We start from the raw sequence: 27,615 nt of genomic DNA on the forward strand, positions 1-27,615 counted from the left end.
ACAGCTACACACGAGCTGCAGTTCTGAATTGAAGGCTAGATGGCGCCATCTCTGCACGACTATCTACTGCACATGGTGAGATAAAAGAACAACGACGTAGGCTTAAGATGCTGTGGTATTTATTCCGTGTAAACACTCATAACTGTTTGAATAAAATATAAATCAGACTTATTATACTTTGACACAGCTTTTAAAATTCATGATCCAGTAATAAACGTATGGAACAAAGACTAATTAAAGCTTGAAACTGCTACAAAAAGTGATTTCTTCCATTGAACACGGGCCTTCTCTAGAAATAAACCTCAACCTACACCCACTAACTCCTCACAGATGTCAGAACTGAGAGGATTAGACACTTACAGGAGAATACTTGTACATTTCAGTGTCGAAAAAAACTGAAGTAGAAAAAGGAATATACAAATATGCAATTTAAAATACATATAGCTTATTTCTTGTGTTCTTTTTCACATATAAATTGTTTTTTATACTTCTAGGCTGTAGTTCTCCGCCGTGACAGTCCCTAAAATAAGAACATCTGCTTGTAAAGTGGTTTATTTATTTACATTCTACAACATTCAATTCCTCAGCCTGTCATACAGTACCGTATTAAACTAGTAACCAGATGGACTATGAGGCCTTTTCCTCATGATGACAGTAACAGTGACAGCGTGCCCAGACTCTCTGCCCTGAGGCTCAGCTGTACCGGCTGCTGGAAGAACTGCGGCTGGATGAGCGGTACGACCTGCGAGCATGAGACGACGAGGAAAAACATGACTTTACATGCACGCTTTGAATGCACACACTTTACTTGTATGCTTAGCGTCTTACCGGGATCGGCGGTCTGAGCTCCTGTAGCTGTCACTTCGCCTGCGCCCTCGTCTCCTGCTCGCACTCCGACTCCGACTGGAATAGCTGTCGTAGGAGTCTGACCTGCATTAACGTACAGAGAGGTTATTTTTAGCCACGACTCCAGGCGAGTGTTACATTCACACAGATCTACTTGGTTTTACAGGAAAACAACAAAAGTCCTGGCATGAAGATAAAGAGCCATCACTGATTGTATTACACACGGCACAGCTACTTCGATGTGGTCCGCGTGCTTAGAGAATACCATTGATTGGTTATTCCCACTTCATGCTAGATACGATAATTAATGACGACAGATAAGATTGATCTCTTCAAGGGCTGCGACGAACAATTATTTTAATCATCTGCTGATTGTTTTCTTGATACAAATTTTCTTTTTGGTCCATAAAATGTAAGAAAAAAGCGAATAATGGCCAAAATCATTTCTAAAGCCCAAGGTGATGTCTTTTATTATCTGATTTTGTCCTACAAACCTGAGGAAAAAATATTTTTACTATCACACAAGACAAAGAAAGAAAACAGCAAATCTTCAATTTGATTAAAAAAAATTATTAATCAAAATAGCCAATAGAATTATTGAATATTCACCTACTTGTTTTATCTCTAATGTCTTCACACAAAAGCCCTTTTCTGCTTGATTAATCTGTATTTTATCTTGCATATGGTGTTCACATGATCATGTTTGTATGTGTGATTAAGAGGACTCAGTGACCTCTCACATGAACAATTCAACGTTTATGTTTCTGTCTGTTAGACCGTTAAACAGCTCACACACCTGGACCTCCGACGACGACGATTATATGAGCGACTTCTGGAATGACTTCTACTGGACGTCCGACTGATGGAAGAAGAAAAAAAAATAATAATACAGTTTTGTCGTTATTAAACCTGGACCCCATTTACTTCAATTCATCAAGACGTTTATCCGTTTTATTCAAGAACTCCAGGTACCACGGGTTGAGTAATTGATCTACGAACGATCATTTTGTGGGTAAAGAATTCCTTTACGAGACTGAAATGTAAAATAAAGAGCGTGGCTAAAACCCCCCACGCTCCAAGGTGTCTTCTCTATGTGGTTTCCACTGATTATTTAATCCGTGTTTCAGGGTGTACCTGTGACTCCCGTAACTCCGGTATGTGCTGCTACGAGAGCGCGACCGTCCTCTTCCACTCCTCCTCCGACTCCTACTGCGGCTCCTGAAATAATGAAGTTGTGTTATCAATCACATTAAGATAGAACAAAAGAAGTCTGTACTATAGAGACCACAGACTTCAGCTTTTATACTGAATACTGTCCAAGGAGCCTCTCCAGTATTGGCCCTCACGCTCCAGTGGTTTTTGTCTCACCTGGAAAAGTAGCTGGAGCTGCGGGATCGAGTCCTGGACCTGCTGTAGGAGTGGGACCAGCCTCTGGAGCGGGACCGGTGTCTGGAGGCCGAGCGCGATTTCTTCGGGGACCGCGTGTTCCCCACGGATGGGGACCTCTCCTCGCTGGAGCTCTCCTGGTTCCTCGGCCTCTGGTTGAGCCGCGCCGTCTTACGCACCTCGTCGAAGAGAGATCCCGGCCGGACCCGGCTTTTGCTTTTTATCTCCATTCTCACTCCCTGCGCGTTGGGAGCCTCTTGAATTTGGACGTGTTTCGTGGCGACGGGCGGCACGCTCGTGTTCTGGAGAGCCGACGTTCCTTTCAACGGCCTCCATTTGAAATTAGCCGCGGTGCCAGCAGGTCTGCCGGCGGCCGCTTCATCTTGCAGGCCACCAGCTGTAGCTGTGGAAGGAACAGAAGGCTGTTCTTTGCTGTGGGGCAAAGCACTCTCTCTACTCGCCACATCGGAAGACCTTGAGGTAGATTTTAGGGTTAACTCGTTCTTATAAAGATCCTGTGTGGCCGGATGTTCTACAATCTCAGCATCATGCTCTGGTGTACAAATGTCCATGTCATCTAATGACTCTTCCTCTTTGAAGCTGGGTAAATTAGCCCCGTTCCTCTTGGACGACTGAAGCTGGAGTTCAGTGTGTTTGGGGTTTTTGTTGATACATTCTTTTGCTTTGTGTTGCGCCCTCTCTCTTTCTGTTTTAGGAATCTTGTTTGAAGAGGTACATTTCTCATTCACGCTGCCCACACCGGGCCGTTCTTTGGCAACTCTACCGGGACTAGGTTTCTCTCGTTTTAATTCGTCCTCTTCTTCCTCCTCTCCAAACTCCAAAGGAGGCTGCCAGTGAAAAGTCTCCTTGAGCCTCTGATGTTTCCTCTTCGATCTCTTTCCTTTGTCCTTACTGTGACGGGAGCCGCTTTTCTTCTCGCTTCTCCTCTTGCGTTTGTGCTTACGTTTGGCCTTCTTTTTGCTCTTGTGCTTCTCTGGCTCCGAAGCCTTCTCAGGACTTTCCTCTGGCTGACCGGAGGCAGCAGCGACCCCGTGTACCAGTGCGACCGCTGCCTCCGACGTCTTCCTGGAAGTCTCGTTCTCAGATTCCGAACTAGCCTCCCCTTCCTCTTTTTCGGATATGGCCAATGTCCTGGCGGTTACATTTTCACAATCACTTTCAGAATTCCATCCAGTAAGAGCAGACAACTTCTTATCAAGAAATTCATTGGACTGAACTGCTTGTTTCTGCTTTTTTGACTGGTTAGCACTGTTGCTTTGGCTGACTTTATCACTGTCACTATCCCATTCAGACCTGCTGTTAAAGGGCTCTGCCAGCATGGAGCTGCACTGCTTTGTTTCTTGATCCTGTGAGCCGCCGCTCTCTTTGATTTTCTCCAAAGAGCCGCTTCTCCTCGAGTCACTGATGTCCGGCTCACAGCTCGGCCTCTTCTCCGATCCTGGCTGAGCGTCTTGACTACTGTGGAGTGAAATGTACTTATCTACATTTTTGATCCTCCTCAGAGAGCTGTAATACTCTTTCCATTCCTTGTCCAGTGAACTCTTCTTGTTGCTGCATGTTTTCTGGACGTTTTCGGAGTCTGATCTGCTGTCGGAGGATGATCTGCTTTTATACTTATGAGGGGATCTGGACCTGGACCGACTATAACTTCTGCTCCTTGAGCGACTGTATGAGCGGCTGTAGGACTTGCTTCTGGAGGACCTGCTGAATGGGCGCCCTGCAGGTTTGTGGCTTTCAGAGTCACCTGGCAGACACTTTGGCGTGGTGGGAGTCTGAGCTTTTTCTGTTTTCACTGTTTGTCCAGCGGAGGAGCTGGGAGCTACTTCAGCTTTAATCTCCTGAATGTGGATGTAAGAGGGCTTCCAGGGCTTTTGATCAGGTTTCCAGCGTGAGGGTGGGGGACTGTCGCTCATTGGGATCGCCGGGGCACTTTCGGGAGCCGGGACACTCGGGAGTCTGGGGACAGGTGGGACTTTGCTCTCTGGAAGCTTCTCGGACATCATGGAGTCCGCTTTGTGCTTGCTGGCTTTCCTCTTTCTCGGGGATCTGGATAAACTCTTCTTTCTGGGTGGAGACAAAGATCTAGATCTGTACTTGGATCTGGATCTCGACCTGGATCTAGACCGGGATGGAGAATAGGACTGAGATCTGGATCTAGACAAAGACCGACCTCTAGACCTAGAAAGGCTTCTGGGTCTTGAATATGATCTAGACCTCCCTCTAGATCTGGACTGACTTGTTGTGTAGGATCTAGAGTAGGACGGTGAGTCTCTGAAAGACGGCGAGGACCGCCGTCTCCTCCGAGTTGACGAATTATGCTGATTTGAAGAGGAGCGGGTTTTAGAGCGGGATCTTCCGGACTTCCTCTCCGAGGACACTGGCCTTTCACCCACTGACGGGAAAGGCTCTTGAGGTTTGCTCTCGGAGCTCTTCTTCTTGCCACGCTTCCGTTTTTTGGCCTTCTTCTTGTGTTTGGCTTTCTTCTTCTCTTTCGCTTGTTGGCGGAGCAGGCTGGACCTCTCAGAGCTGCGGTCTGAGGAGTGCTCTGCAGACCGGGACCACGCAGAGTCACTTCTGTCCTCCCATCTGCTTGAGGAATGGTCATTCAATCTGTTAAGTCAAAAGATGCATGAAGAAGACTAAAGAAATAACCGATGTTCGAAGTTACACAGTCACATATTAAGTCCTACTTGTCTCCTTTGCTCCATCTCTCAATGCTCGGTGGTTGATAAACTTTGGTTCTCTTCATCTCTTCTTTCCAATGTGGTGGAGTTTCACTGCTGCCACGTTCTTCCACAGATGCAGAGCGTGATTTAGACCTTGTAGGGGTGTGATATCTCTGCAACAACGAAACAATATAATGCTACTTCAAACTGCATTTAAAAGAATACATCAAAACTCTTAATGGAGCTTGCTGAGGCTGTGCTTAAAGGGGACATATTATGAAAAAGTGCTTGTGCACACACATCTGGGTATGTGGAGAGCCTCCCAACTCACAAACCGTGAAGTAAGACAAACCCAGTCAGTTTTTTGTGGGCTGCCACTTAGATTTGGCTGCTCTTATCTCGTCACATGCAGGCTCATTAGATGAGGCCCCCCCCCCATGTGACGTCCTCCACCCACTATTTGAGAACTAACTTTGTTCCTGGGGTCAATAAATAATGTCCATCAATTCTTTACAGCAATGATTCTTACTCTTCTTGGGTTGTGACTCCTTAAAAGAAGCAATATCTACTTACGACCAGTTGTGTACAAATATTGGCCCTTGGAATTAGTCAAACGAGCAGACTACTCCATGAACAAATACTACACGAGCACCAGATCATCTGAATATGCAAATCTCTTCGTTGAGGTGAGCATACCATTGTCCCTCTGCCTTTAATCTTCCGTCCAGACTTGGACACTGCTGGTTTCGGGTCAGTTGAAACAGATGTTTCTTCATTCTCAACTCTGAAAAGATCAAATTTCAAAGTAAACACCTGTGGTTGATCACTTAAGTATATACACAATAAACTGAAATATATTTTAAAAAACTGACATCTCCGTTTTATCTTCCTGAGACGGCATGTCCCGACGCAGCAGGAAGCGGTTCTCTGGCACCGGTGGGATTTCCTCCGGTCGGACCACAGGCTTCTCTCTCCGCCCACTCTGCTCCTTCTCTGCCTCCACTTCACCGTCTCCCTCCAGCATCTCTCTTTCCACAGGACTGTGAGAACTTCAGGGACACAATACGCAAAACAATATTCTGTTACTTAAAGTACAAACCCATCTCTCAGTGAATCATGTCATCACTTCTATTTATACTTGAATATACTGATCAGACCGGAGGTTCATGTGAGTAATTAGCAGGTAAAAATGTGATGATGAATAAAAAACTACCTTTGCTTGGCCGGCAGAACATCAATGTTCTCCTTCTTAGATTCCCTCCTTTTCTTTTTAGACCGTTTACTCTTTGCGTGTCTCTTGTGCTTGCGATGTTTGTACTTTTCATCTGATTCGCTTTCAGATCCCACGGAAGAGGAAAATGGCGAGGACGAGTCGTGGGAATTGAGGGACGAGTCAGCCGAGTGGGAGGTCCTTTTTCTTTTGCCTCCAAGTACTGAAGAATGAAACATAATGGCGTGCGTGTCATTTCAATGGCAGGAGTCACTTTTAGGGTGGTGTAGCACTACGACATCTAAAGCTAGCTGTTTGATCCCACCCGGTATGTCGGGGGCAATGAAAGCAGGCCTGGCAGAGTCAGGTGGGCAGATGCCAACTGAACTTCACAGAGATCACCTCGCTGGTCCTCATTAAACAGAAGATCAGGTTACACGCCTTGTAACTAATGCCAGTGGGGGGGGGGGGGGGGGGGTGTTGGCATCAAAATGCCAACCTCTGACAGAATGAGCACAAAATATGTTCCAGTTACAAGGATAAGCAACATGTTATTCCCTACAGGAGATAAAACTAAAAGAATAACAAATAATGGATTACATCTCTTTAAGGATGTCGAGGGATCTATCAGCAGTGATTTAATATTCATTAGTATATAATTATCTGAATATGAATGCAAGTATCGTTGCATTTTCATTAACTTAGAATGAGCTCCTCATATAGACAAACCAAACACTGGCTCTAGAGAGGACCTTTCCTGTTTTTTTACGTGACCTGAAGGCCACCGTAGTTTGACGCGTTTGAAAAAGGGAGTGGGGAGCGGAGGGGTATTCTGTTGGTTGCAATCTGCAACCTCACCACTAGATGCCACTAAATCCTACACACTGGTCCTTTAAGAACGGATAGAAGTTGACGCCATCTATTTTGAAAGGTCACAGTCGCTGCATCCTGGGCTTAGAGCCGCCCTGTGATTGGTTTAAAATAAATACAAACAAGCCAGAGCGTTTTCTTTTTTCTCTGTAGCAGAATGGTAATGTGTGGAGTCAGACCTTTCTTTAGCGTCAGACACAGCCCTGTGGAGGAAGGCCTGGTTGGTGCGAGACTAATAATACACCAGACTCAGTACTCTTACTGCACCTGATGCAGTTTATTCCTCTGAGCTCCATTGTTGTCCACAATGATTATAGACGCATAAATGAGAAACACGGTTTTAATTAGTTGCTGAAAATAGTCCCCATGCACTCCTATTTAAGTAGTGTTTGCTAAGAATTAAATAGAAATTACTGAGCATTTTGTAAAATTGAACAATGTATTTGTGACCCATTTATTAAGTTTTACATCTTCAGTAGGAATGAATGAGCTTGGGGCTGAGTGCCAGAAAAAGAGTAGGGAAGTCTCATTATGGCCTTTAAATTGGATTTGTTGACAACAATAAAAGAAGAGAATAAAGCGAACCAGAAACTTCTAAGGAAACGCAGATCAGGCAACAAACGTACCATCATTAGCGGACTTGGTGATAAGTTGTCCACAGTCCATCACTCTGACATCAGCGTAGGGTCTGCTGGCTGAATCAGTCTTCAGCCCTTCGACCTTCTTTATCACTTCAAAGCCTGAGATGATGAGACCAAAGACGACGTGGACTCTGCACAGAAGGAAGAAAGACATTGATGCCTGTTACAGAAACTTGATATTACATGATTTCAGTGTCTTCAAAGGCCCTGAAAATCAATATGTGAAGGGTCACTGTTATCTGTAAGTGGCAAAGTGACGTTGGATTTTTACCCATCGAGGTGAGGAGCCGTCTTGGTTGTGCTGTTTTGCGGGAAAATCCAACAAAGAAGCGAGGGAAGGTCAACCAATGGCAGTGGTTAGGGTCATGAGAAAGGGAGAAAAAGGAGGAAAAGAATAAGGATTAAACATGCAACTTCAACAAAGTGCGGGTGCTACTGTACTACAGGAGAAATATCAAAAAGGTGAAGAGTTGGTCAGAATGCCATTTGTTTAATGATATTTGACTGCAAATATGGAAAACACTCGCAATTTGGGCTGTTCTATTAAAAAACAGCCATGAACAGGCAATAGAAACCCTCAACAACAGAGTGTCGGCAATTATGTGACCGTGTTTTGATCTCCTTTATGCTTCAAGAGTGTTTTTTTAATTAATTTCTAACTTATGGTGACAACCTGTTTTAGTGATGAAGAAAGTCAAATAATCATGAATATCGTTCAAAACATATTTAAATGAACACTGTACTATAGAATAGTTGGAAATACAAACTACTGAATGAAGTACAGTCAGGAGAGAGAGAGAGAGAGAAACGCAGCCTTGGAGACACATTACCTTGGAAGAGCAGGATGCTAGAGTTTCTGTAAATTTTACACAAAAACGGCAAGAGAAAAAATGTAACACATTTGTAGGTAAAAAAGAATGAATCCATGTTTCCCTTTGAAAATCAACTACACACAAGAGAGGGATGTGGATGACGTTCACACTCAATGACAAGTTCTACTCTACAGTTTCAAAAAGGGACAGAAAGCAAATAAACAAGTGACCTGTCAGTTAAATGGTGAAGTTATTAAAAAAAGGTGCAGAGTGTCGCTCACATGAAGAACTGGGAACCGTTGGTGTCCTTCCCGCGATTGGCCATCGACAACAGGAAGGCTCTGTCGTGTTTGAGAATGAAGTTCTCATCTGTTGGCAGCAGAGAAAGAGGGATCGAAGTCTCAGAGTGCGATCTCTGATGCGTAACAACGGGAAATATTCAGGGAAGAACAAGACAAAAGGAATAACCATTTTTAACCAACAATCTAATCATTGCCTCACCAACCTGTCCTTCCATACAGGTAGAGTTTTATAAAAAAGGTTTCTGTTTGTTTCTTCTAGTCCTGGTTTTGTACGATTTAAACTATAAACTACAAATCCCGAATATTTTAGATCATTCTGACGTTGTTCCAGGAAATATTCTATTGGTTTCCATTCAGTTTAGCAGGCTATACGACGCACATTGCTTGCTTGAGATGGATTATCTATTTATTGCATTTCTTCTCATCAAGGTTACATTATCCCCAGGATCCAGGATCATTTAAAAAAATCCTCAGTGATTGTGGATTCAAAAAGGGCGGAGCAGATGTTCAGAAATAGCTAATGTATTGTAAAGCAGAAGAAAATGTAGCAGTTGCAAAAGCAAGTGTCCGACAGTCATTCAAACTGGACGTAAAGAAGGGAAAGTAGCTGCTCACTAAGCTGAATCACCTCCTGAAAGCAGGTCTCACGTCTCCTGAAGGTGATTTTCTTTGCACACTAAATGAACGTAAACCAAACATCCTGAAAGCTTTGGATATACGGTCACTCACACTAGCGTGAATGTAAATAGTTAATAAAACCACAGGAAGTTCACTCATAAATATCATCAAGCTATTTGCATATATAAAAGGATATTTTAATTTGGAAAACACTAAAACTAAAATGCTTTCCAAATGCCTAAATCTTTATTGAAATATAATTATAAATATCTTATTGCCACTGTGGTACTTTACGAGTCTTCCTATTTAGTCGAGAGCCTGCAGCCTGTATGTGACTACACGTCATAGCAGCCATGTAGCTATAAATACCACGTATGTAACATTAAAAGTAACTTGAGCAGCACGAGGCTCAGGGTGGCCGTCTGAATAGAAACTCCTGTAACATCCCTTCAGCACAAATTTGCATCTGCGCCACTGCAAACATTTGCACTGTTTTGACTGACAGAGGAAGGTGGTGGGGACAATGTTGACATGGTGTTACTGGAGCTGTGTACATCTCTTACCTTCTCATTTTGCAAAAGACCACTCTATAAATAAAAGAATATGTTGAAAATTTTAGGCAGGTAGATTGTAGCTTTCAGCAATACCTATTCTCCATGCGGATTTGATAAAGCCCACTACTGTTCCTAATAGAAGACAGCACTATACAATGGAAAAGTGAACGTCAACAGAGTCATACATGGGAAAATACACAAGAAAACTATTATTACCACCAAAGGCACATGCAACATTTTGCTCATGCAAAAGTAGCTAAGAGACATCAATAATAGAGACTGTTAGTGAGATAATTAGATATTCACATTACCTTCAAAGTAGCCTCCGTATATGGACTCTCCCCCTCTTCCATTTCCTGCAGAGATTAACACAATAAAGTCATTTAGCAAATAACATTACAGAAAAAAATGCTATCTGCAGAAAAAGTGCATTTTGGACAAAGTGTGTATAGGACACACTTTTGAAGTGGCGGCCACATTCTGGAAACATGTATGGTCTCCTGGATTACTGCCATAAACATGTTAATGAGGTTATATGACATTCTTACTGTACCTTCAGTAAAGTCGCCTCCCTGGACCATAAAGTTCTTTACAACTCTGTGAAAAGTGGAGCCTTTGTAGCACAGCTTTTTCCCTGTGATTTTGCCAGCTCCCCTTTCACCTGTAATTACATGCATGTCAAATGAGCTCTCGTCGTACACCAAACATTCAACAGAGCGGCTACCGTAAAAGTACACCAGATGCCTTGAGGTGAAACGTGGGGATTTCAGTAAACTGGAAACCTTTGTTCAGCCATTCTGTTGTTAAAACTCCTGTGCAGGCCTGCAGAATTAATTAAGAAGATACCAACGGGGGACAGAATATTGCCCCAAGAGCTATTGCCCTCCTGGGTTTCCCTTCCCTTATGGCGAATGCAGAGATTTCATTAGATGTGTTGGAGGGTGCTTTCTGAGGACAGAGGGCTGGCTGTTCAAACGGGCAGCTTAGGTTGCTAATCTTTCAGTATCTTTTGCTTCACTGGTTCCAGCATTGTTCCGAGGGTTCAGTTTCTGATAGTGTGAGCCGATCCCCTCCTAAAAGGACACATTAGAGATGTTGAGAAAGAGGACATGTTATAGCAAACTGCCCAGCTGAGCTGTGTGTCTCGCTGCGTTATGTTGCGTCTGTGTGTCCAGGAAAAGGAACAGACTAACCAGCCATCATCTCCCATGTCTGCCCTTGTCAGCATCACATTCCCGTCGGCCAGTTGGGGTGAAAAATGAGATGGAGCATCGATCTGAAGTCTGTTTTGCAGATTTATGGCTATCTCTAGGCAGACCGCTGCTCAGTGGGACGACATATAGAGGGAGAAAGACCAGGAACCCTCTATCCGTGCAGTGACTCCATCTGTCGCTGGACAACACGACACTACAGCCATTGGCTCCTTTCCTCAAAATCAAATGACGAGAGGGGCATGTAGCGCGATACCGTGGTTCTTATTTTCAATTCATATCTCATATTGTTATTTCTTCATCTACTCATTCTGATTATTTTTCTGGCAGAGACAGACACAATTTAAAACCAGAAAATGATTGTTGTGTTGAGATGATTTATAGTTCCTTCTGAGACATGCAAACAGATCCCTTTCTTGTTACGCTCTTAAAACAGGTTTCTCCTTTTTTAACAGTTTCAAACACAAACATTTGGTTAATGCAGTAAATGTTGCAAAACCGAGACACAGAGTAAAACCTGTGCTTGTCTGGTACTCACCTGTGCACAAACAGAGAAAGTTTTTGCTTGTCTTGGGACAAACATCGGAAAAGAGCTGGAAGACTATGCGCCCAACTACAAAACACAAGCAAAAAAGGAAAAATATTAGCTCACACAATATAAATGTGGTGTGACATAAAAAAAACAATGAGGAAAGAAAATGAATAGGCCAAGGACACAATTAAGAGTTACAAGTAGCCCAAATGTTACTACACTGCACACTTTTAATTAGCCTCCAACAATTAGAGGAATCCTGTGGTGAAGCTCAGGCCTTATAGAAACTTTTCCATAGCTCGGTGCAAATCTGAAACTATTTTTACGAGCCTGGTGGGGGTTTGTTTTGTCCCTCCCTGTCCAAATTGGACTTAATAACAGCTCTCTAGCCTGAGGCCACTAAACTGATGAGTACAATAGCTAATAGCTTCTCAAGCTTAGACTTAAATACCACCATTCAGTACAGAAACATCTTTATTGACGATGTCAGATCAAAGTGATCGGCTATGAAAACGAGCTGAGGCTGTTCACATGTCTAACTATTTCTCATACCTCTGAAGTGATTTTAAATTCTCTTACCTGGCTCCCGGTTGAGCTCCACATCAAAGTAACACTGAGGGCGGTCTTTCACCCGCATTCTGATCAAAGTCCGATGACCTAAAATGTAGAAAGGGTACAAAAGAAAATACTAAGCAGGGGAAAATAATAAGGTTTCCCTTCTCTTAAAGAAGCAGTAAGCTACTGAAGTGTACTCCTTCAATGCACAGCATATTTAGAAGAGTGTGTTGGAAACAAGGTAGAGAGACTAAAAGACAGAGAGGGAGGATAGAAACAGAGAGGGGAGGAGAGAGAAGGATGGGAGGGGATGAATACGGGGAAATGTACTGGCTATGCAAATCAAAGCACAGCTTCCTAGCTGTACATTTTAACTGTTTCCACTGACCACTTAGTAAAATGTCACGTTCTGCTATTGCTGAACCTGGTAGACAACATAGTCAAAGTGGGAGTAGACAGAAATTCATCTTCAAGGTGTGTCGGCAGCCACTACAATAATGTAAGCAAACACCAACGATAGGACGATACCTCGCACGGTTTACCCTTGTCAAAGGATTAGGAAATCATGTTTCCAAAACTCTGCCTCAACTTGTTCAATGCCAGTGCTCCTCTCCTGTTGCATAAAAAGAGACAATAAAATGTTGCTATTTAAATCTACACACCAATATTTGGTGTCTGCAGCTTCACACAACATACGTACATGACTTAACACGCCCGCCTTGCCAGACATTGTTTCGCTGGCAAAGTGCAAGTCTGCAAGAAAGCAGAGCATCCAATAATCTGTCAGCAATTATTTATTAGAAGCTTAATCTTCGCATGAGACAGGCGATATATTGTTCAGAAAATGCCGAGTCACTGTGCTGACATAAAGAGTATGATCTCACATGGTGTGTGTTTTGGGTGTGTTGGGATAATAGTCTAACAAGGGGAACAGAGCATGCATTATTCTACTGGACCTCATTTCAGACCACTGATAGCTGAAAACCACAAGGAAAGAGAAAGCCTTGCAGAAGAGTATAAAGAAGACATTTATACAACTTAAATTGTCAATAAACTCTACTTTAAGCAAACTCATGAACACTTCCTAATGCACTCTGCTGTATGTTACTCCACAGCCAATGTGCATTCACGAATGAGATCAATAGCAGATGTTGACAGAAATACATTAATAGCCTAACTCGTATCATGTTACAAAGCGTCACTGTGTTGTAACCATCGTAAAACTCCCTTTCTAAATATAGACAGCAATGATAGCCTCAGGAGAAGTATTGTCAAGTATTTGGCTGCATAAATTTGAGGTCATGTGTGCTACATGTCATTCAAATCACGAAGACCACAATGGCTAATACCTGTAACGTTATACATGAAATATAACGTATAGCTAAATGTATGTTAATGCACCACAAATATTGTCAATCCTAACAAGAAAGGGCACGAAGTATTAGCCTTTGAAACTATGTCCACATTCACGACTTGCTCAACGTGAGCTAGCTGTTAGTGGGGCAAACATTTCACTCACAACGACAGGTTGATAATAGAACCATCAAGTAATCACGGGCTACATAGCTAGCTAACAACAGCTAACACAAACGTTTGAGCTAACAGCTAATAGCTAGCAGCTAATAGCTAACGGCTAATACCGTTCGCTATCTTAAATTCGCTCGCTCACGTTAGATTTTTTTCTCAGCCGCAATTACATTCACATCTAAAGTAACGTTGGAAAATAATTTGCATATTACATGGGTTAACTAACCTCTGTACAGTAGCTATCCAGGCAAATAGCTACCCGACAATCACTATATGCTAACTTCACTTTTAAGTGAAGAGGTTGGGGCTTTGCATGATACTCCGACTGGTTAAGAATGTGTTTTTTGTCCCCTTCGAGTATCCGTAGAAGATTTGTTGTGGTTTTGTTGTACCCGGAAAACGATTTCAAGTTAGCTCGTTGGCTATATTTAATAAAACTTCTTACGTATGTGTAAATAATAGCTTATTCAAATTGTCTGTATTAATCTCAGTTAATAGAAATAATGCGATTGCACTCGTAACGGGTATCTGAAGCTGGTGTATTCCCTTTATATGATGTTGTAACGTCGGTCAGCTAACCTTTAGGAGCTAAGTAACAAGGTGCAGCATGAAACCGATGACAATGAGGTAAGGTGTTACTACACGTATATCATTTAACTTACACTGAAATCGCCCTTGTTTTGCAAGCAGAGCAAAACTAATCAAGACTGCTCAATTTTTAAACCTACGCTCTTACTAATAATATACACTCAGTCTATGTGTGCAAGTGCTGAAACTAACGCGGTCTAACAAAAAACACCTCAACAGTCCTGTATTAATTATTCCTCTGTGAAGGTACAAATAGTAAAAAGAAAAAGTTTGATAGTAGTATCTAACCCAACTTTATGGTCACTTGGAGGTTGACGTTTGAGATGCTTCTTTCTGCTGGTTTCTATTGCACTAGCAATACGAGATACCCTCACTACACCTCTCACAATAAGTCACTATGATTAAACAATTAACATTCCTTATAACCTTCATGAAGATAGGATGTATTTAAGGGCTGTTTGATTAGACTAATAATTTTAGCTAAGTGTACCTAAATGGAGCTGAAATGATCTGTTGATTCATTGATACAGTAAGTCAATTGGAAGCGAATGAAACATTTAGATATCCGAGTTTGGGCTTTAGGGACTTGAGATGAGCAAAATTAAATGATTATTCAATAGAATGATTGTCAAATTATTAAAGTAATGTGGTTAAAGCCTTAGCATAGCAATACTGATGACCTGGTCTTTCTCTTTACCCCATGTAGGCAGTGTGTTCTCCATGGACCTTGTGGATCATGTCTCTGATCCTGTTTGCCTTTGTGGTCCGGGTGAGGGATGGACTCCCCCTGTCGGCCTCCACAGACTTTGAACACAACCGCGAGCTCCAGGAGAGGAAGCAGCAGCTCAGGACCATCAGCAAGACACTGGCTCGTTTCCCTGACAGAGGGACCATCAAGGGCCGCGACCTCAACATCTAGTAAGGATTCAGGAAACAAAGCAGCAGCAGACTGTTTCATTTGAGCTCTTTTTAAGGCCAAAAACACAAAATACACAGTCTAAAGAGAGTGTATATTTGATTTTGTGATGCCGAAGACAGACAGAATGTTGTCCATTTGATCACAGGGGCATCCGTGTCACACTGCGTCAGGCTGTTTGTTTACTAAACACCTTTTCTCCTCTCACCTGTTCAGCTTCGTCTCTTCAGAGGGTGTATCGTACATGACCGTGTGCCACTGCAGCCTCCCTGTTGCTCAGGCCTTCTGCTTCCTGGAAGATCTGCGCTGGGAGTTCACAGCACGCTTCACTAGCACTGTTGTTGCCTTGGCGGCCAGGCCATATCCGTTTTTGGAATTTGGTGAGTAGGAAGAGAAATGCTGTCGTCTAGATTTGGCACTGCAAAGGATTTCGCTCTGAATTCAAACATGATGTGTTGAATGACAAACAAAGCTACTGTGCTGTGATGCTTCAAACTAAAGATACATTGCTTTATCTTAATGTTACGTTGCTGCAAATTGACAGACAGCACCATTCAGAAGCTGAAGCAGCATTACAACCAGAGCGGTGGTCCGGCTCTGGAGGTGACATTGGCAGAGGTCCAGGGGGATCTGAGGGTCCATCCACCACAAGTAATTAACTTGGAGGAAGTGGAGCTCACCAACGGCACTGCAAATGGGCACATGGAGCAAGGTCCTGGGTCTGGTATGACTGACCCTATGATTTGTACAGTATAGCATATACAATACAGTGGTTTATTACTTTATTACTTTATTGGTTTATTACTTTCTTTTGTTTAAACAGGTCAGAATGGAAGACTCCAACCAGTGACAGCGGCAGGCATCCTCTCTCTGGTCCTAAATATCGTGTGTGCATCTTTGAACATAATCCGCGGTGTTCACCTCATAGAGTACACATTCCAGGTATGGCCAGTGTCATCCTATCGCCAATGCTTCAAATATATCTAAAAAAGGAGGACAGCATGTTGATATATATTCTATACATATAATGTATATTCAAAAAGTGTTTTATAGAAAGAACGCTGTAGTATGGCTTTCCTTTGTTGTGTTTAGTTGGGGATTTTATTTTTGAAATTGTCATGTATAAGCTAACACTAATTATATGTTAGGCTGGCAGAACTGGCTGCTGTGCATTTTGCTGTGAAAGCAGAGGTTTGATAATGATGAGGTCTGCACAAAACTGCCAATTTTTCACTCTTGTGTGAGTCAGCTATAATCTGAAATAAATGTGGTGCAGTTTAAATGATGTGGACTTTAGTCTGAATGACAATAAATGTTTTCCTTTTCTACACTCAGGATGATTATGAAGGTATGTGGAATGTTGTGGCATTTCTTCTGGCGTTCGTCTGCTGTCTGTTTCAGGTAACTGTAGTTTCCAATTTTCATTGCAAACTTAAAAACCCACTCATGTCAAACTCTCTCCGACACCGTGTCAATGACCTCTCTGTGTCCACAGTGCCACCTCTACCTGTTCCACTCATCTCTGAAGAAACCCAAGTCCTTCACTCTGTTGATCGCGATTGTCCTATGCAACCTCTACCTGCTCGGCCCGAGGAACCCGTGGCAGCTGATCTTCCACATTTCGGTCGCCTCCCTCTCCACCTTCCTCATCCTCACCCGCAAACTCCAAGACAGAACCAATGACTGCGGGGTCTGAGGAGCAGGGGACACTTTACTGCGTTGCACCACTCACAGCTCTTTCGGTGCAGGTGAGAAAGACAGGCGAGCAAATGGCTTGATCCACAGGAGTTATGAAGATGTTCTTTGGCTTTTTAACAAAAAAACATATTCACGACTTTTGTGTGATCACGGAAAATGACAATTAAGTTAACATGTTGTATACAGTACGTACTTGCACTTTGTGTACATTTCTTTGCAAGACTGTAAAAAGTATCCAGTAAAATGCAGTTCTCTCTGGAAACAGATACTAACGGAAAAGCTAAAAGGAGATGTCTGTTTTAGAAACAAAATGTTTGTGCCATCCTGTCCTCGAAGGTTTTTGAGGAAAATTAAGGATTTCTTTCAGTCAGAATTGGTGTGTTTTTTTAAATGTAGAAACAATAATTTAATCCAAGCCCTAACTGTTGAAGCTGGTCATGCTTTTGATTAATTTCTGCTCACATTCAGCTCAGTATTACTTCTGCTCGCACAGGCCGTTGCTTATCTTTACATAATCAGTTTATCAATGCTAAGTGACAGTTGGTGATTGTAACAGACAATAGATGTATATCAGTGACAGTCAAGTAAAGCGAACAATGGAGCTATTTCTTTATTTGGTTTCCATTAGCTGATCATTAGGTGACAATAAGAACCCAATGCAAAGACGTAAGTGTAAAGCTGTGGGTCGTTTCATGCCTTACTGTGTGACAATTGTTTTTAGTTTGTTTAATTGTCTTGACTTATGTACAAACACACCGGCAAGTGCTCAGCTAGTCATTGCGAAGCTTAAAATGTAAGGGCTCTGTTATTTCATGACTTAATGGAAACTACATTCAAAACGGAGGGAATATGAGTCTTCTAGTCATGTAAAGCATGATGTCATCGCATATTATTTTACAAAGTTTGTGATTAAAGGAGAATTTAACACATGAACTCCATTTAAGACACATTTTGGCGTGATCATTACACATTTAGACCTTTTTTACCGTTTGTCTGTTTTTTTTCTATTGATCTCTGCATTGTCAAAATGTAAACTGTGGGTCAGAATATGAAAGCACTGATTCGACGGGTAAAATACTATTTCAATTTGTTGGAACAGAAATGTTTGACTGCACTATTAGGCTTTAGATATGTTTGTGTTGGTTATGGCAATTGTTCTTGAATGTGTTGCATATCGGGTTCAGCTATTTATATCCTGATTTATGTTTACTTGGTTGAGTTTTTTTGTCTTCCTTCAGGGTTTATAACACCGCTCAGTACCTGTAGATCGTAATAAACACAGAAATCATACGGTGATAATCTGTCTGCATATAGAACGGTAGCGCTGCGTAATGAATAGGCAAATACTCCTTTTAGTTTACTTTTTATAGCATTTTGTGTATTTATCTTCTTAGACATTCATTTTTAATAAGTTGCACTAATGTCAGTTAAGCGAGGGAGCAGATTAGTAGTTCATAGTGTTTGTCAGACAAGTAGAGTTGTGGCATTGTGTCCTTTTTATTAGACTATTTTATCAGGAAGGTTAGAAGGAATTTTACATGAAAGGAGTTCATCATTTTCAGTTTGTTCTCAAGTAGATTGTGCTATCTGGGTATTTTGGTTAATTGCTGAGAATTGGACTGGCTCAGTGACTTCTGATGCTGTGTCTAAACACTCTTTTTTAAATGAGGTTTCCTTGGATCGGGGTCATTTCAAATTCCATAAATAAGTGAAACTTTCTGGTGTTTTCTGTGTCGGACATCGGTGACGCTGTAATATATTTGATACAAATTAGGTTTCACTGACTCACCATTTTCCACTGTAGCCTACAAGTTGTTGACCAAATGAATTGTAAAATAATGTTGCCACCAATATTCTAAAGATGTGGAACCAAATAATGTGGGGGGGTATTTAAACAAAATGGAAATGAAGCATTGTGTTGTTGATTATGATGGTTTATAATATTTAGTAGAAATTCACTGTACAATTGAAACATATGGCAGCCTTCTCTTTTTATGTTTGTTAAGTCTGATCTGAATACAGGAAACACTTTGAAAGTTATTCATGTTCAGAAGTATGTTTATTTGGACGTTTTCTTCATGTTCAATACAAAACACAGTCAGCAGAAAGCTGTTATTTGTAATCGGATTCTCGTGAGGTTGATGCAGTGGTTTTTCGTGACTGCGACCTGTTTGTAACGATGGGAAGCGACGTAATGTCATTCATTGTAACTGCCAAATACACTGGTGATCACAGGGCTTTATTATTTCCTGCTGTGGTGAAACTGACATTTCGTTAATAAATAGTGTCTTTTTTCCATTTGTTGATCTTTGATTTGTGTGTCTCTAAGATATGATGATTACCTCCATGTTCAGCAGTGATCAGACAACACAAAGATATTTTTATTATTAGGCTATTTTACTTTTTAAAGTGTGTCTATATGCTACATCCAGATAAGAAGAGTTTTAAGCAAAGCAGGATAGGCATGGAGGAAAACCTGGACTTGGAACATCAAATGTAAATTCATTGATGTATATTTTCCAACATTACACCAGATGGAGCCCTTTCACAATTTACTGATCTTCATTCAAGTTTGTGGCAGCAAAGAGTGTTGTTCAGTTAGTTTTATTTTATTAGTTGATGATATTTATTAATATAAGTTCTGATACAGCCTCAGCCCAAATTAACATTAGGCTACAGGTCAAGCACATCAAAGTTCACATTGATGTTTAAACAGCTGGAAGAGTGAAATCAAGTACAATATTTCATACTTTATCCCCGTTGTAAATAGACTATAAGGAATTTGTGTTCATTTAAAGTCCAGATAAAATATCTGTCGAGTCATGTAAGAGTTTTGCTCAAACTCAAAAACACAAAATCAAGTAGCATTTTAGTTTACTTAAAAACACAGCTAATTTTCATCAGATAAACAGTTTATGTTGCCGACTTGTAGAACAAACACAGATGGCCGTGGTTAGACAATGCTTGGGGAGTTGAGTGCAATCGTTCTCTGCAGGCTGCTGGCGCTGATATTACATAAGGGCATTTGTAAAGTGAAAGTTTATTTCTTGTGCCTCTAATTCGGGTAAATGTCTTGCACATCAAAATATTGACTTAGGCTTTGATCAAAGTTACAATAAAGAATACAGCTTTTGGTGTGACGTGGTGGTGTCTGACGTGTTCTGTCAGTTTAAGACAGAGGACATAAATCTATTTGAGGGTGATGGATAACACTCAGTTTCAACACAATCAAAACAAAGTAATTTATGTCTGTTTTTTATTTTTATCCAGGACTTTTTAAAGTTATAACATTAGCTCTAGTCCTCTTTAAGGCCTCACTGCTTGGGGCCCAGTGATTATAGAGATAATCCAGTTTTAATCCTCCTCACATCAATAGAGTAGGTCTTATATACTGAGATATAGACTGACCGTTTAGACCTTTGACCTAAAGCTACTGTACATCCCTCACTGCGGCTTCCGATAACGTCACAAATAAGCTCCAGTTTAATTTCTGGAGACGCCAATAAAACCCTCCCATGAATATCTGACTCACTGTCCCTATTGGCACTTATATTTACAGGCATTGATGTAGTTGTCTCATTAGCCGCTAAGCATGCAGAGTGTTTGTCAGCATTTTCATGCATATTTCGGAAGGACGTTTAATGATGCAACCTACAAACAAATAGAACATGTTCTTCAGAGGTCTCAGTGCCATCATAAATATGCCATCACTCCTGCTACAATCTGAATGATCGGCTTCAGTGACCCTCATTTGCAGGCATGAACCTCTTCTATCCTAATTGGCTACACAGCTCCTGGTGTTGGGATGCTTCCCTCTCTGCCTTAACAAATAGGCTCAACAGCATGGGTGGTCCTGCTGAAATGTTTATGGCTCACATTTATCTCGCTCAAAGACTAGTGCCTCCTCTGCTCCCATATTCACAGAACAGCAGCGCTGTTGTTTAATGTTTTGCCTTATCAGCTGTGAGTAATATCAGAACACACAGCAAACGACTTTTAGATGATTTAATACAGTGTCTGCTACCTGATTTTCATGGTGTTGTAGGGGGGAAATAGTCTAATGCTTCTTAAATGTGATGGTTATTGCACACACACACACACACACTGGGCTGTTTCCTGTCCCTGTGCTATTTGTTGTCACTGACGGACAGTTGCTGACAGGCATTAAATCTGCATTCACGTCAGGCAACATTTGACAGTATAGCTGACTTGTGCTTGTACAAGCACGCTGGTTGACTAAGACTGTGGAGTAGCATTACTAATTCAAAAATATTTATTACAATTTAATAATAATACAAAATAATAATTGGCTATAAGTTGCGAGTGAGAGTGCCTGAAAGCTGGTTTGCAAGCAGGCTAATAGTAATGGATACAACAAAGGGTAAAATGGATAGCTAGCAATAAAACAGTGAACAAACAGTTTAAATAATTAGCTAACATTAAATGCAATGGATAAATAGGTGAAATAGAAAGCAGGTAAATTGGATAAATGGATAAAATATGTCTATAAACGTGATGGATAAATGGTTGAAATTATTTACTAAAAAAATGGAAGAGTGAAATAGCTAAAAGTTAGGCTAATAGTAAGTTAGCTATACATTATAATGAAGGCTAAACGTCGTTATTGTGGGCCTAATATCCACTTTTACAAAGTTAATGATTAAAACAAGGTTGGGAACCATTGTTATGGTTGAAGTGGATATAAATGTGGCAGCAGCAAATGCCCACCAGAACAATCTTACCTCTTCTCTGATATTTGAATGTGCTGGCAGGAAGTCTTGAGCTCCAATAACTGAAATTACTTTGAGCCATTGATTTAATCAAGGTGAGTCCCTCTGGCACCTTCTCTCATCTAGCCTATTTAATTTATGTCTCAGGTCAAGTGCCCTTATGCCATATATAATATCCATTCATTTCAAACACATTATTCATGTCTAATTTCCTGGTGCCATGACCGTAGCAGTCTCCCTGTGGAGGTCTCCAATATCAAAATAGGGGAGTTATACAGTAGATAGTCCTCTCTCTCTGCTTCAACATCAGTGGGTTTATATTCATGATGTATCTGGGTGGTCAGACAGATAACATTTAAGGCTCAAGTTTGGCCATTTCGAGGAAACCAGCTGTAAACCCAGCAGACATATCATCGTTTATATGGTAAACAGAGAGAGTTGCTTACACATCCAGCACATACAAAGCAACATTTGGAGTCGTGTTTACGGCGACTTTCAGTCATATATTCACTCCCTTTTAGCTCTGCTTTTCTCTCCATCTGAGGGAAATATCTCACTCTTTAACTCCACAATGCTCCCCAGCTAGTTGCTCCCTGCAGTTGCCGGTAGCTTACAATGTTTTTTTGTTTTTTTTTGCCAAGCGTCTGGAAACAACCCCAATGTGAGCAGAGAGACTGAACCAAAACGTTAGCGCTGTGGGTTTGTAAGACCCCTCTTACATAATTTGAACCATTGTTAATATGTATAAAAGAAAAAATATTATAGGAGCTTTAATGTAATTTAATAATCATAAATATGGACTATTCTAAAATCCAGAAACCTTTGCAGTTCTGCATTCTTCTATTGTTTGGATGCACAGTGTGTGCTTTCATAAATGTTGCAGAAATAATGGCTCAGCTTTTACATTCACACGATGTTCCAGCTGTGATGTGTTGATTCCCGGTCTGGACCTAACGGCTATACAGCGTGTCCTTATGCTTATTGGGATGTTCAACTATTCATAAACCCAGAGTCTTTGATGTTCCCTGCTCACTGGCTCGACTCCAGCAATGCATGAAATCACAAACCAACTCTACTTGCAAGAGTCTCCTGCTTTCTTGCGTCACCTATCAAGTTTTTGTCTGCCTACAATTGATCCAAAGAGATGCAGCGAATATGATAAAGCTGAGGTTAAAATTTCATTGTTCGCATTGGAAACAGCAAATTGAAAAAGAAAAGAACGTCCATTTTCATTACTCAATACAGTTTAAAACGTTATTCAGTGAAATTCCCTGGAATCATAGTGTATTCACTATATCAGAGTGTTATATTATATTAATTGTGACACATTAAATTGGACACATATACTGTGTAAGGCCTCTAGCATAAACAGCGTAGGTCCAGTTGCCTCTGTTCCAAACACACCACCAGTTCCCCGACCTCATGCGATAACTCTCGCAGCCCAGACGTAAATACAATGCAATCACTTCACCCAGACGAGATGGGATGCTTTAAATACTTCATGAGTCATTTTTTCCCCCAAAGTGAATTATGTATTCATGTCAAAAAGTTAGATCAAGCATCCTGTCATTGTGCAAATGTGTGGAACAATTTCCCAAGCTCGTTTACACGTCGGCCAAACATGAATCAAAGAGCTTTCTAACAGTTTCTTCCATAGTGTGCGATGGCAGTGACGGATCACTTTACATACTGAATGTAAGTAGAAGAATGGCTTACTAACGATTGTCTGGTGCATTAATCATGACTGAGTGAACCTTGCAAATCAAGATGAATCAACAATGCACCTTTGCGACCAAAGAACTGTGGCTTATGTACACATCCAGCATACTTGGTGCAACATTAGCAAACATCTGGATCTTTGTATCCACCTGAATGATGAATTCAGGTGGATACCAATACCAATACCCACCAACTCCTGAGGGAAATATCTCTCTCTTCAGCTGCTAAATGTTCCACTGAACTCAAAGTCAATGGGTTTTTGGTTAGACGCCTGAAATAAGATCTGACGTTTTGTTCTACAACATAAACTACATCAGTAAATACGCCTCTTGTGAATTTTGGAGATTTTACATGTCTTTAAATGGCTAAATGTGACGACTAACTTCCTACTAATCCGCACCCCTCTGGATTTTGTGTCGTCCCCAACGTCTTGAGATGTAAAGCTTAGACCATGAAAGTACAGGTTTAGAACAGATGTGTAATCTCTGCAAGTGTAAAGCTATTTTGTTACATTATACTGTAGCATATTTCCAGTAATACCCCATTGTGCTACTGTATGTCCTTAAGGCACGGTTCTAATGGGTCAGTCAGGACCATTTTGTTCTTTCCTACCAGCTGGCATTGGTTGGCAAGTTCAAGGTAGTGACGTGTTCTTCTATGCAAATGAAAAGATCAAAGCTGCAGTAAGAGATTCTCTTTGAGTAAAAGAGAGGTAAGTCAAGTTTTTGCCATCATTCTTATAATCGCTGTGGCTGTTAGTCACAAATCTCGACTATGGAGTTCATTAAAAAAATCATTGATGTACAGTGGCCTGTTCCTCCAGCTCTGCCTCTGAGCGGCATGACTCACAGCCGCAGTTCAGATCAAATGAGATCTGATGAGATCAGACGGCTTCTCTTTAAATCAGCAGCCTCTTAGCCATTTGGACAGAGCTAACTTGTTTCCTCAGTCGCTGATCCTTTACAATGCTTTATTTTTGAGATGAATATTTAACCAGTTTCATGAATATTGGAAATGTCTAAAGGCAAGACACCTGCCTCACATTTTAAGAGTCACTGGGAGTATAAAAATAACTGAATTCTGACCGAAAGTCACTCTATCGGCTGTAATTTTAAGCTATCTGACATACTCAAGAGTTTATCAATCCAGACAAAAATGTATCAAATGCATCATATACAACAATACAGCACATTTGTTATCAGTTTGATCAGCATATTTCAACACATGGGCCTCAGGGTTGTTGTTTTTAATACACTGTATCGTGTTAATATTTCATGCAGCAACCCTGCAAATCCCTCTATTCACAATCATTACAGTTCATAATAATTAATGGTATTATGGGCACGCTCATTTCCACTACATGGAGAAAGCTAATGAAACATTAGACCCCAGAGCGGCTCATCTGTGAAACCAGGCATGGAATGGTGTGTTTGTTGATCTTTTTACGGCACATAGCATTTTGCCCTGGCTGAATTCGCTCTTCTTCATGACCCGCTGTGCTCAAAGGCAGTGATTGAACCAATAAACCTGAGGGACAACAGACGGATTAACTCAAATAGCTGGAGTTTCATTACACCAAAGCAAACTCAGTGGGCAAGTTGTTCCTGTCAAACATTGTAGCCTAACTGAAGTTCAACTGGCGTTGGGAGGAACTGGAGTGAAAGTTGTTTTCATTTCCGACAGTAAGAATGATTCAGATCCTTTTGCCCAGTGGGCGAAGAAGTACTGAGAAGGGTAGCGATAGTACACAGTATTATATTACAAGTGAAAGTCCTGCATTCAAAATTTGACTTGAGTATAAACAGCAGAATGTGCCGAAAATAAAAGTAATCATTAAGTTTGACCATAAATTAGAAATATATATGATTAAAAAACTGAAGCATTAGACCGACAGATTAACATCTCTGATCTTTTAGCTGAATATTAGTTCTGTTTTACTGCTGTGTAAACTCATGAAAACAAACTGACAGCATTAGAAAACATTAATAACATAGAGTAGTTGCCTCTAAACCAAAAAGTGGAATAATTTGGAAGTGAGTCCAATCGTGCGTTTTGAATTTCAGTGGTGGGTTTGTTCTCCATTTCATGTTGTGCCTTTAAATTATTGCAGCATTAATGTGCCGCGTGTTTAAATGGTGTTGTAGCAAGTCAAACTACAGGTAGTTTCAACTATAGCAATCATCATTTTAATGATTTCATTCGTGTTTTAAACGCAGAATTGAAATATGTTAAGCGGTGCCATACACCCCTCATATAACTGTAAGTGTAGTAAAATGTAGTAAAATGTGTCCCTCTAAAATGTAGTGGAGCTAAAGTATAAAGAAGCACGAAATACTCAAAATAAATACAAGTAACCTACCTCAAAGTATACAAATAAATGTATTATTGTACTATTTACTTTACATCATTGTTTTCTGACTGGATTTAGCTGAGATCTGAAGCCCTTAAAAAGTATTACAAGGTTTTTTTTAGACGCTTTTGCCTTGTAAGGGCACTGTGACCACAGTGAAGTGATAAAGTACAGTAATTCCCTGGGATAATTCCTCTCTGTGAGCTGGAGACAGTGACGCAAACACTTTGAGCAGTCATAAACACATTGTTTCCTAAAGAACGCAATGTTCTGCTTTCTGACCAGTTATATCAGCTGGAACATCAAGCTGTGTGCTTGCTTACTGGAGGCGCAGACATTCGATGAAGTCACCTTCAGAGAGGTAGTTGTATAAAATATGAATATTACAAATGAAAAACACCTGGACATTGTTTTTTTCAGGGACAAAGGAATAGCATATTTGCATGAACTACTTCCGTTTGAGCCTCCGTGGGAGTCAAATAAAAATAAAAAATCAACTGTAGGCCAGGCCCTTGTCAAGCAGCAGAGAGCACTTATGAAAATAAGCTTCAATTAGGCGACAGTGTTGCAGTCAAGGAGGACATGACAACTGTTCATGGTGCAGAAAGTCTTGACTTGGTCGACTAATGAGATAATGTAGGTCGTGTAGAGTGGCATTCCGCCCTCTGATTCCTCTCCGGTAAACGCTGCTCTGTCAGCACTGTTGCCCTCGTTTGAGGCAATCACTCAATCAGAGATGTGCTCTTTTGTATCTTTTAAAGCAATGTTGAAGCAAAGTATGATGCGGAGTTTAACATAATCTCAGTACAAAATTCAATTTTCATCATCTTGTATATTTCTGAATAATTCATTTCATACAGTTTGAGTGGAACAGTGGCGGAAATTTATGGAAAGTAAAATTTCCTGCCGAGACAAGTCTTAACATACAATGTACAAAATAATATTGATAAAAATAACAATGAAACAAAACCCGCTTATTTAAAAAAACTAAGTGGCCTTATGTGTACAGAAATGTAAACCTAAGCTAATAAATACTTACAGTACATTCGTAGCATCACAATGGTATGCATTGCACCAGTGTTACTGCACTAACAAATCAACTGTCAAATCTTAAACAACACAATATCCAGTTTGCAAATGAACAAATCTATACTTAACATGCTTTCAGTACTGAATACTAACTGTAAGTAGCTACACATTAGAATGATTGTTGATTAAATATCACTTAATATTAGCTCACTGATACAAAACAACCAGGTCACCTAAACACTAAAAGATAATATCTAGAAACAGCCTTGAATTCATTTTATAACACTGTATTCTTGGATCGCTTCTTCGGTATACAAACCTATTTACATTCACCATTATGAGAGGTACATCGGCATATTCACCAAATTAAATTAAACTTGACTGACTACCAAAGACAGACACCAAAGACAATGATGAGTATTTAAGGGAATAGTTAGAAATAGAAATTTTTGGGAAATACTCTTATTCGCTCTCTTGAATGGAATTAGAAGATAAGATTGATGCATTTCTTATGAGAGTGTGAAATACATTTTTTTGTGAATATTTCCAAAACTGCTTTTGTCACCAGCAAAACATCCCATATATATATATATATATATATATATATATATATAGAGACCTTTGCTGTACATCATTTCTAAGATCAATATTAGCATGCGTTGGCTTCACTGACCCTTTAATTCAGCAGCGGGTTGAGATTATGTTATTTTCCTCCAGGTACAGCTGGACCTCCTGTATGTTCCCTCTTGCATGAACATTTAAGTGACTTTCAAGTCTGACCTTGTAATCTTAAAAGCCCGATGACAGCATCGTTGTGACAGGACCAGTCATCCC

General features: G+C 40.8%; 2 protein-coding genes across 6 annotated transcripts; one reads left to right on the forward strand and one right to left on the reverse strand.

Annotated features, from left to right (window-relative positions):
- Positions 1–102: 102 nt before the first annotated feature.
- nktr (natural killer cell triggering receptor) lies at positions 103–14,129 on the reverse strand. 5 transcript variants are annotated; one of them, XM_076080405.1, is made up of 17 exons: positions 13,978–14,129; positions 12,249–12,326; positions 11,676–11,750; positions 10,480–10,587; positions 10,238–10,282; positions 8,734–8,821; positions 7,912–7,941; positions 7,626–7,771; positions 6,133–6,352; positions 5,792–5,968; positions 5,616–5,703; positions 4,944–5,092; positions 2,215–4,863; positions 1,981–2,064; positions 1,643–1,705; positions 829–930; positions 103–742 (listed from the first exon to the last, which is right to left on the reverse strand). In XM_076080405.1, exons 2-17 carry the CDS (start codon positions 12,304–12,306, stop codon positions 694–696), a joined length of 4,131 nt encoding a protein of 1,376 aa, XP_075936520.1. In that variant the 5' UTR covers positions 12,307–12,326; positions 13,978–14,129; the 3' UTR covers positions 103–693. The 5 variants fall into 5 exon arrangements, with proteins under 5 accessions (XP_075936520.1, XP_075936521.1, XP_075936522.1 ...); XM_076080406.1 differs by lacking the exon at positions 13,978–14,129 and adding an exon at positions 12,753–12,777; XM_076080407.1 differs by lacking the exon at positions 13,978–14,129 and having other exon boundaries at positions 10,480–11,349; positions 12,249–12,265.
- sec22c (SEC22 homolog C, vesicle trafficking protein) lies at positions 13,915–19,251 on the forward strand. Its single transcript, XM_076080413.1, has 7 exons — positions 13,915–14,378; positions 15,046–15,257; positions 15,472–15,635; positions 15,800–15,979; positions 16,079–16,197; positions 16,591–16,656; positions 16,751–19,251. Exons 2-7 carry the CDS (start codon positions 15,076–15,078, stop codon positions 16,949–16,951), a joined length of 912 nt encoding a protein of 303 aa, XP_075936528.1. The 5' UTR covers positions 13,915–14,378; positions 15,046–15,075; the 3' UTR covers positions 16,952–19,251.
- The last annotated feature ends 8,364 nt before the right edge of the window (positions 19,252–27,615 follow it).

This window comes from Anarhichas minor, unplaced genomic scaffold (assembly GCF_050575085.1).
Source record: "Anarhichas minor isolate MPS153535 unplaced genomic scaffold, ASM5057508v1 ptg000074l, whole genome shotgun sequence".
Taxonomy (NCBI): Eukaryota; Metazoa; Chordata; class Actinopteri; order Perciformes; family Anarhichadidae; genus Anarhichas; species Anarhichas minor.

Bases quoted from the DNA above. Each gene is read 5' to 3' on its own strand.
- nktr (XM_076080405.1), bottom strand. From the start codon at position 12,306: ATGCGGGTGAAAGACCGCCCTCAGTGTTACTTTGATGTGGAGCTCAAC. The intron at 4,864-4,943 runs GTAGGACTTAAT...TTGACTTAACAG, and splicing joins AGATGGAGCAAAGGAGACAA to ATTGAATGACCATTCCTCAA. The intron at 931-1,642 runs GTGTGTGAGCTG...ACGTTAATGCAG, and splicing joins CGTCGTCGTCGGAGGTCCAG to GTCAGACTCCTACGACAGCT.
- sec22c (XM_076080413.1), top strand. From the start codon at position 15,076: ATGTCTCTGATCCTGTTTGCCTTTGTGGTCCGGGTGAGGGATGGACTC. The intron at 15,980-16,078 runs GTATGACTGACC...TTGTTTAAACAG, and splicing joins GGAGCAAGGTCCTGGGTCTG to GTCAGAATGGAAGACTCCAA. The intron at 16,198-16,590 runs GTATGGCCAGTG...TTCTACACTCAG, and splicing joins TCATAGAGTACACATTCCAG to GATGATTATGAAGGTATGTG.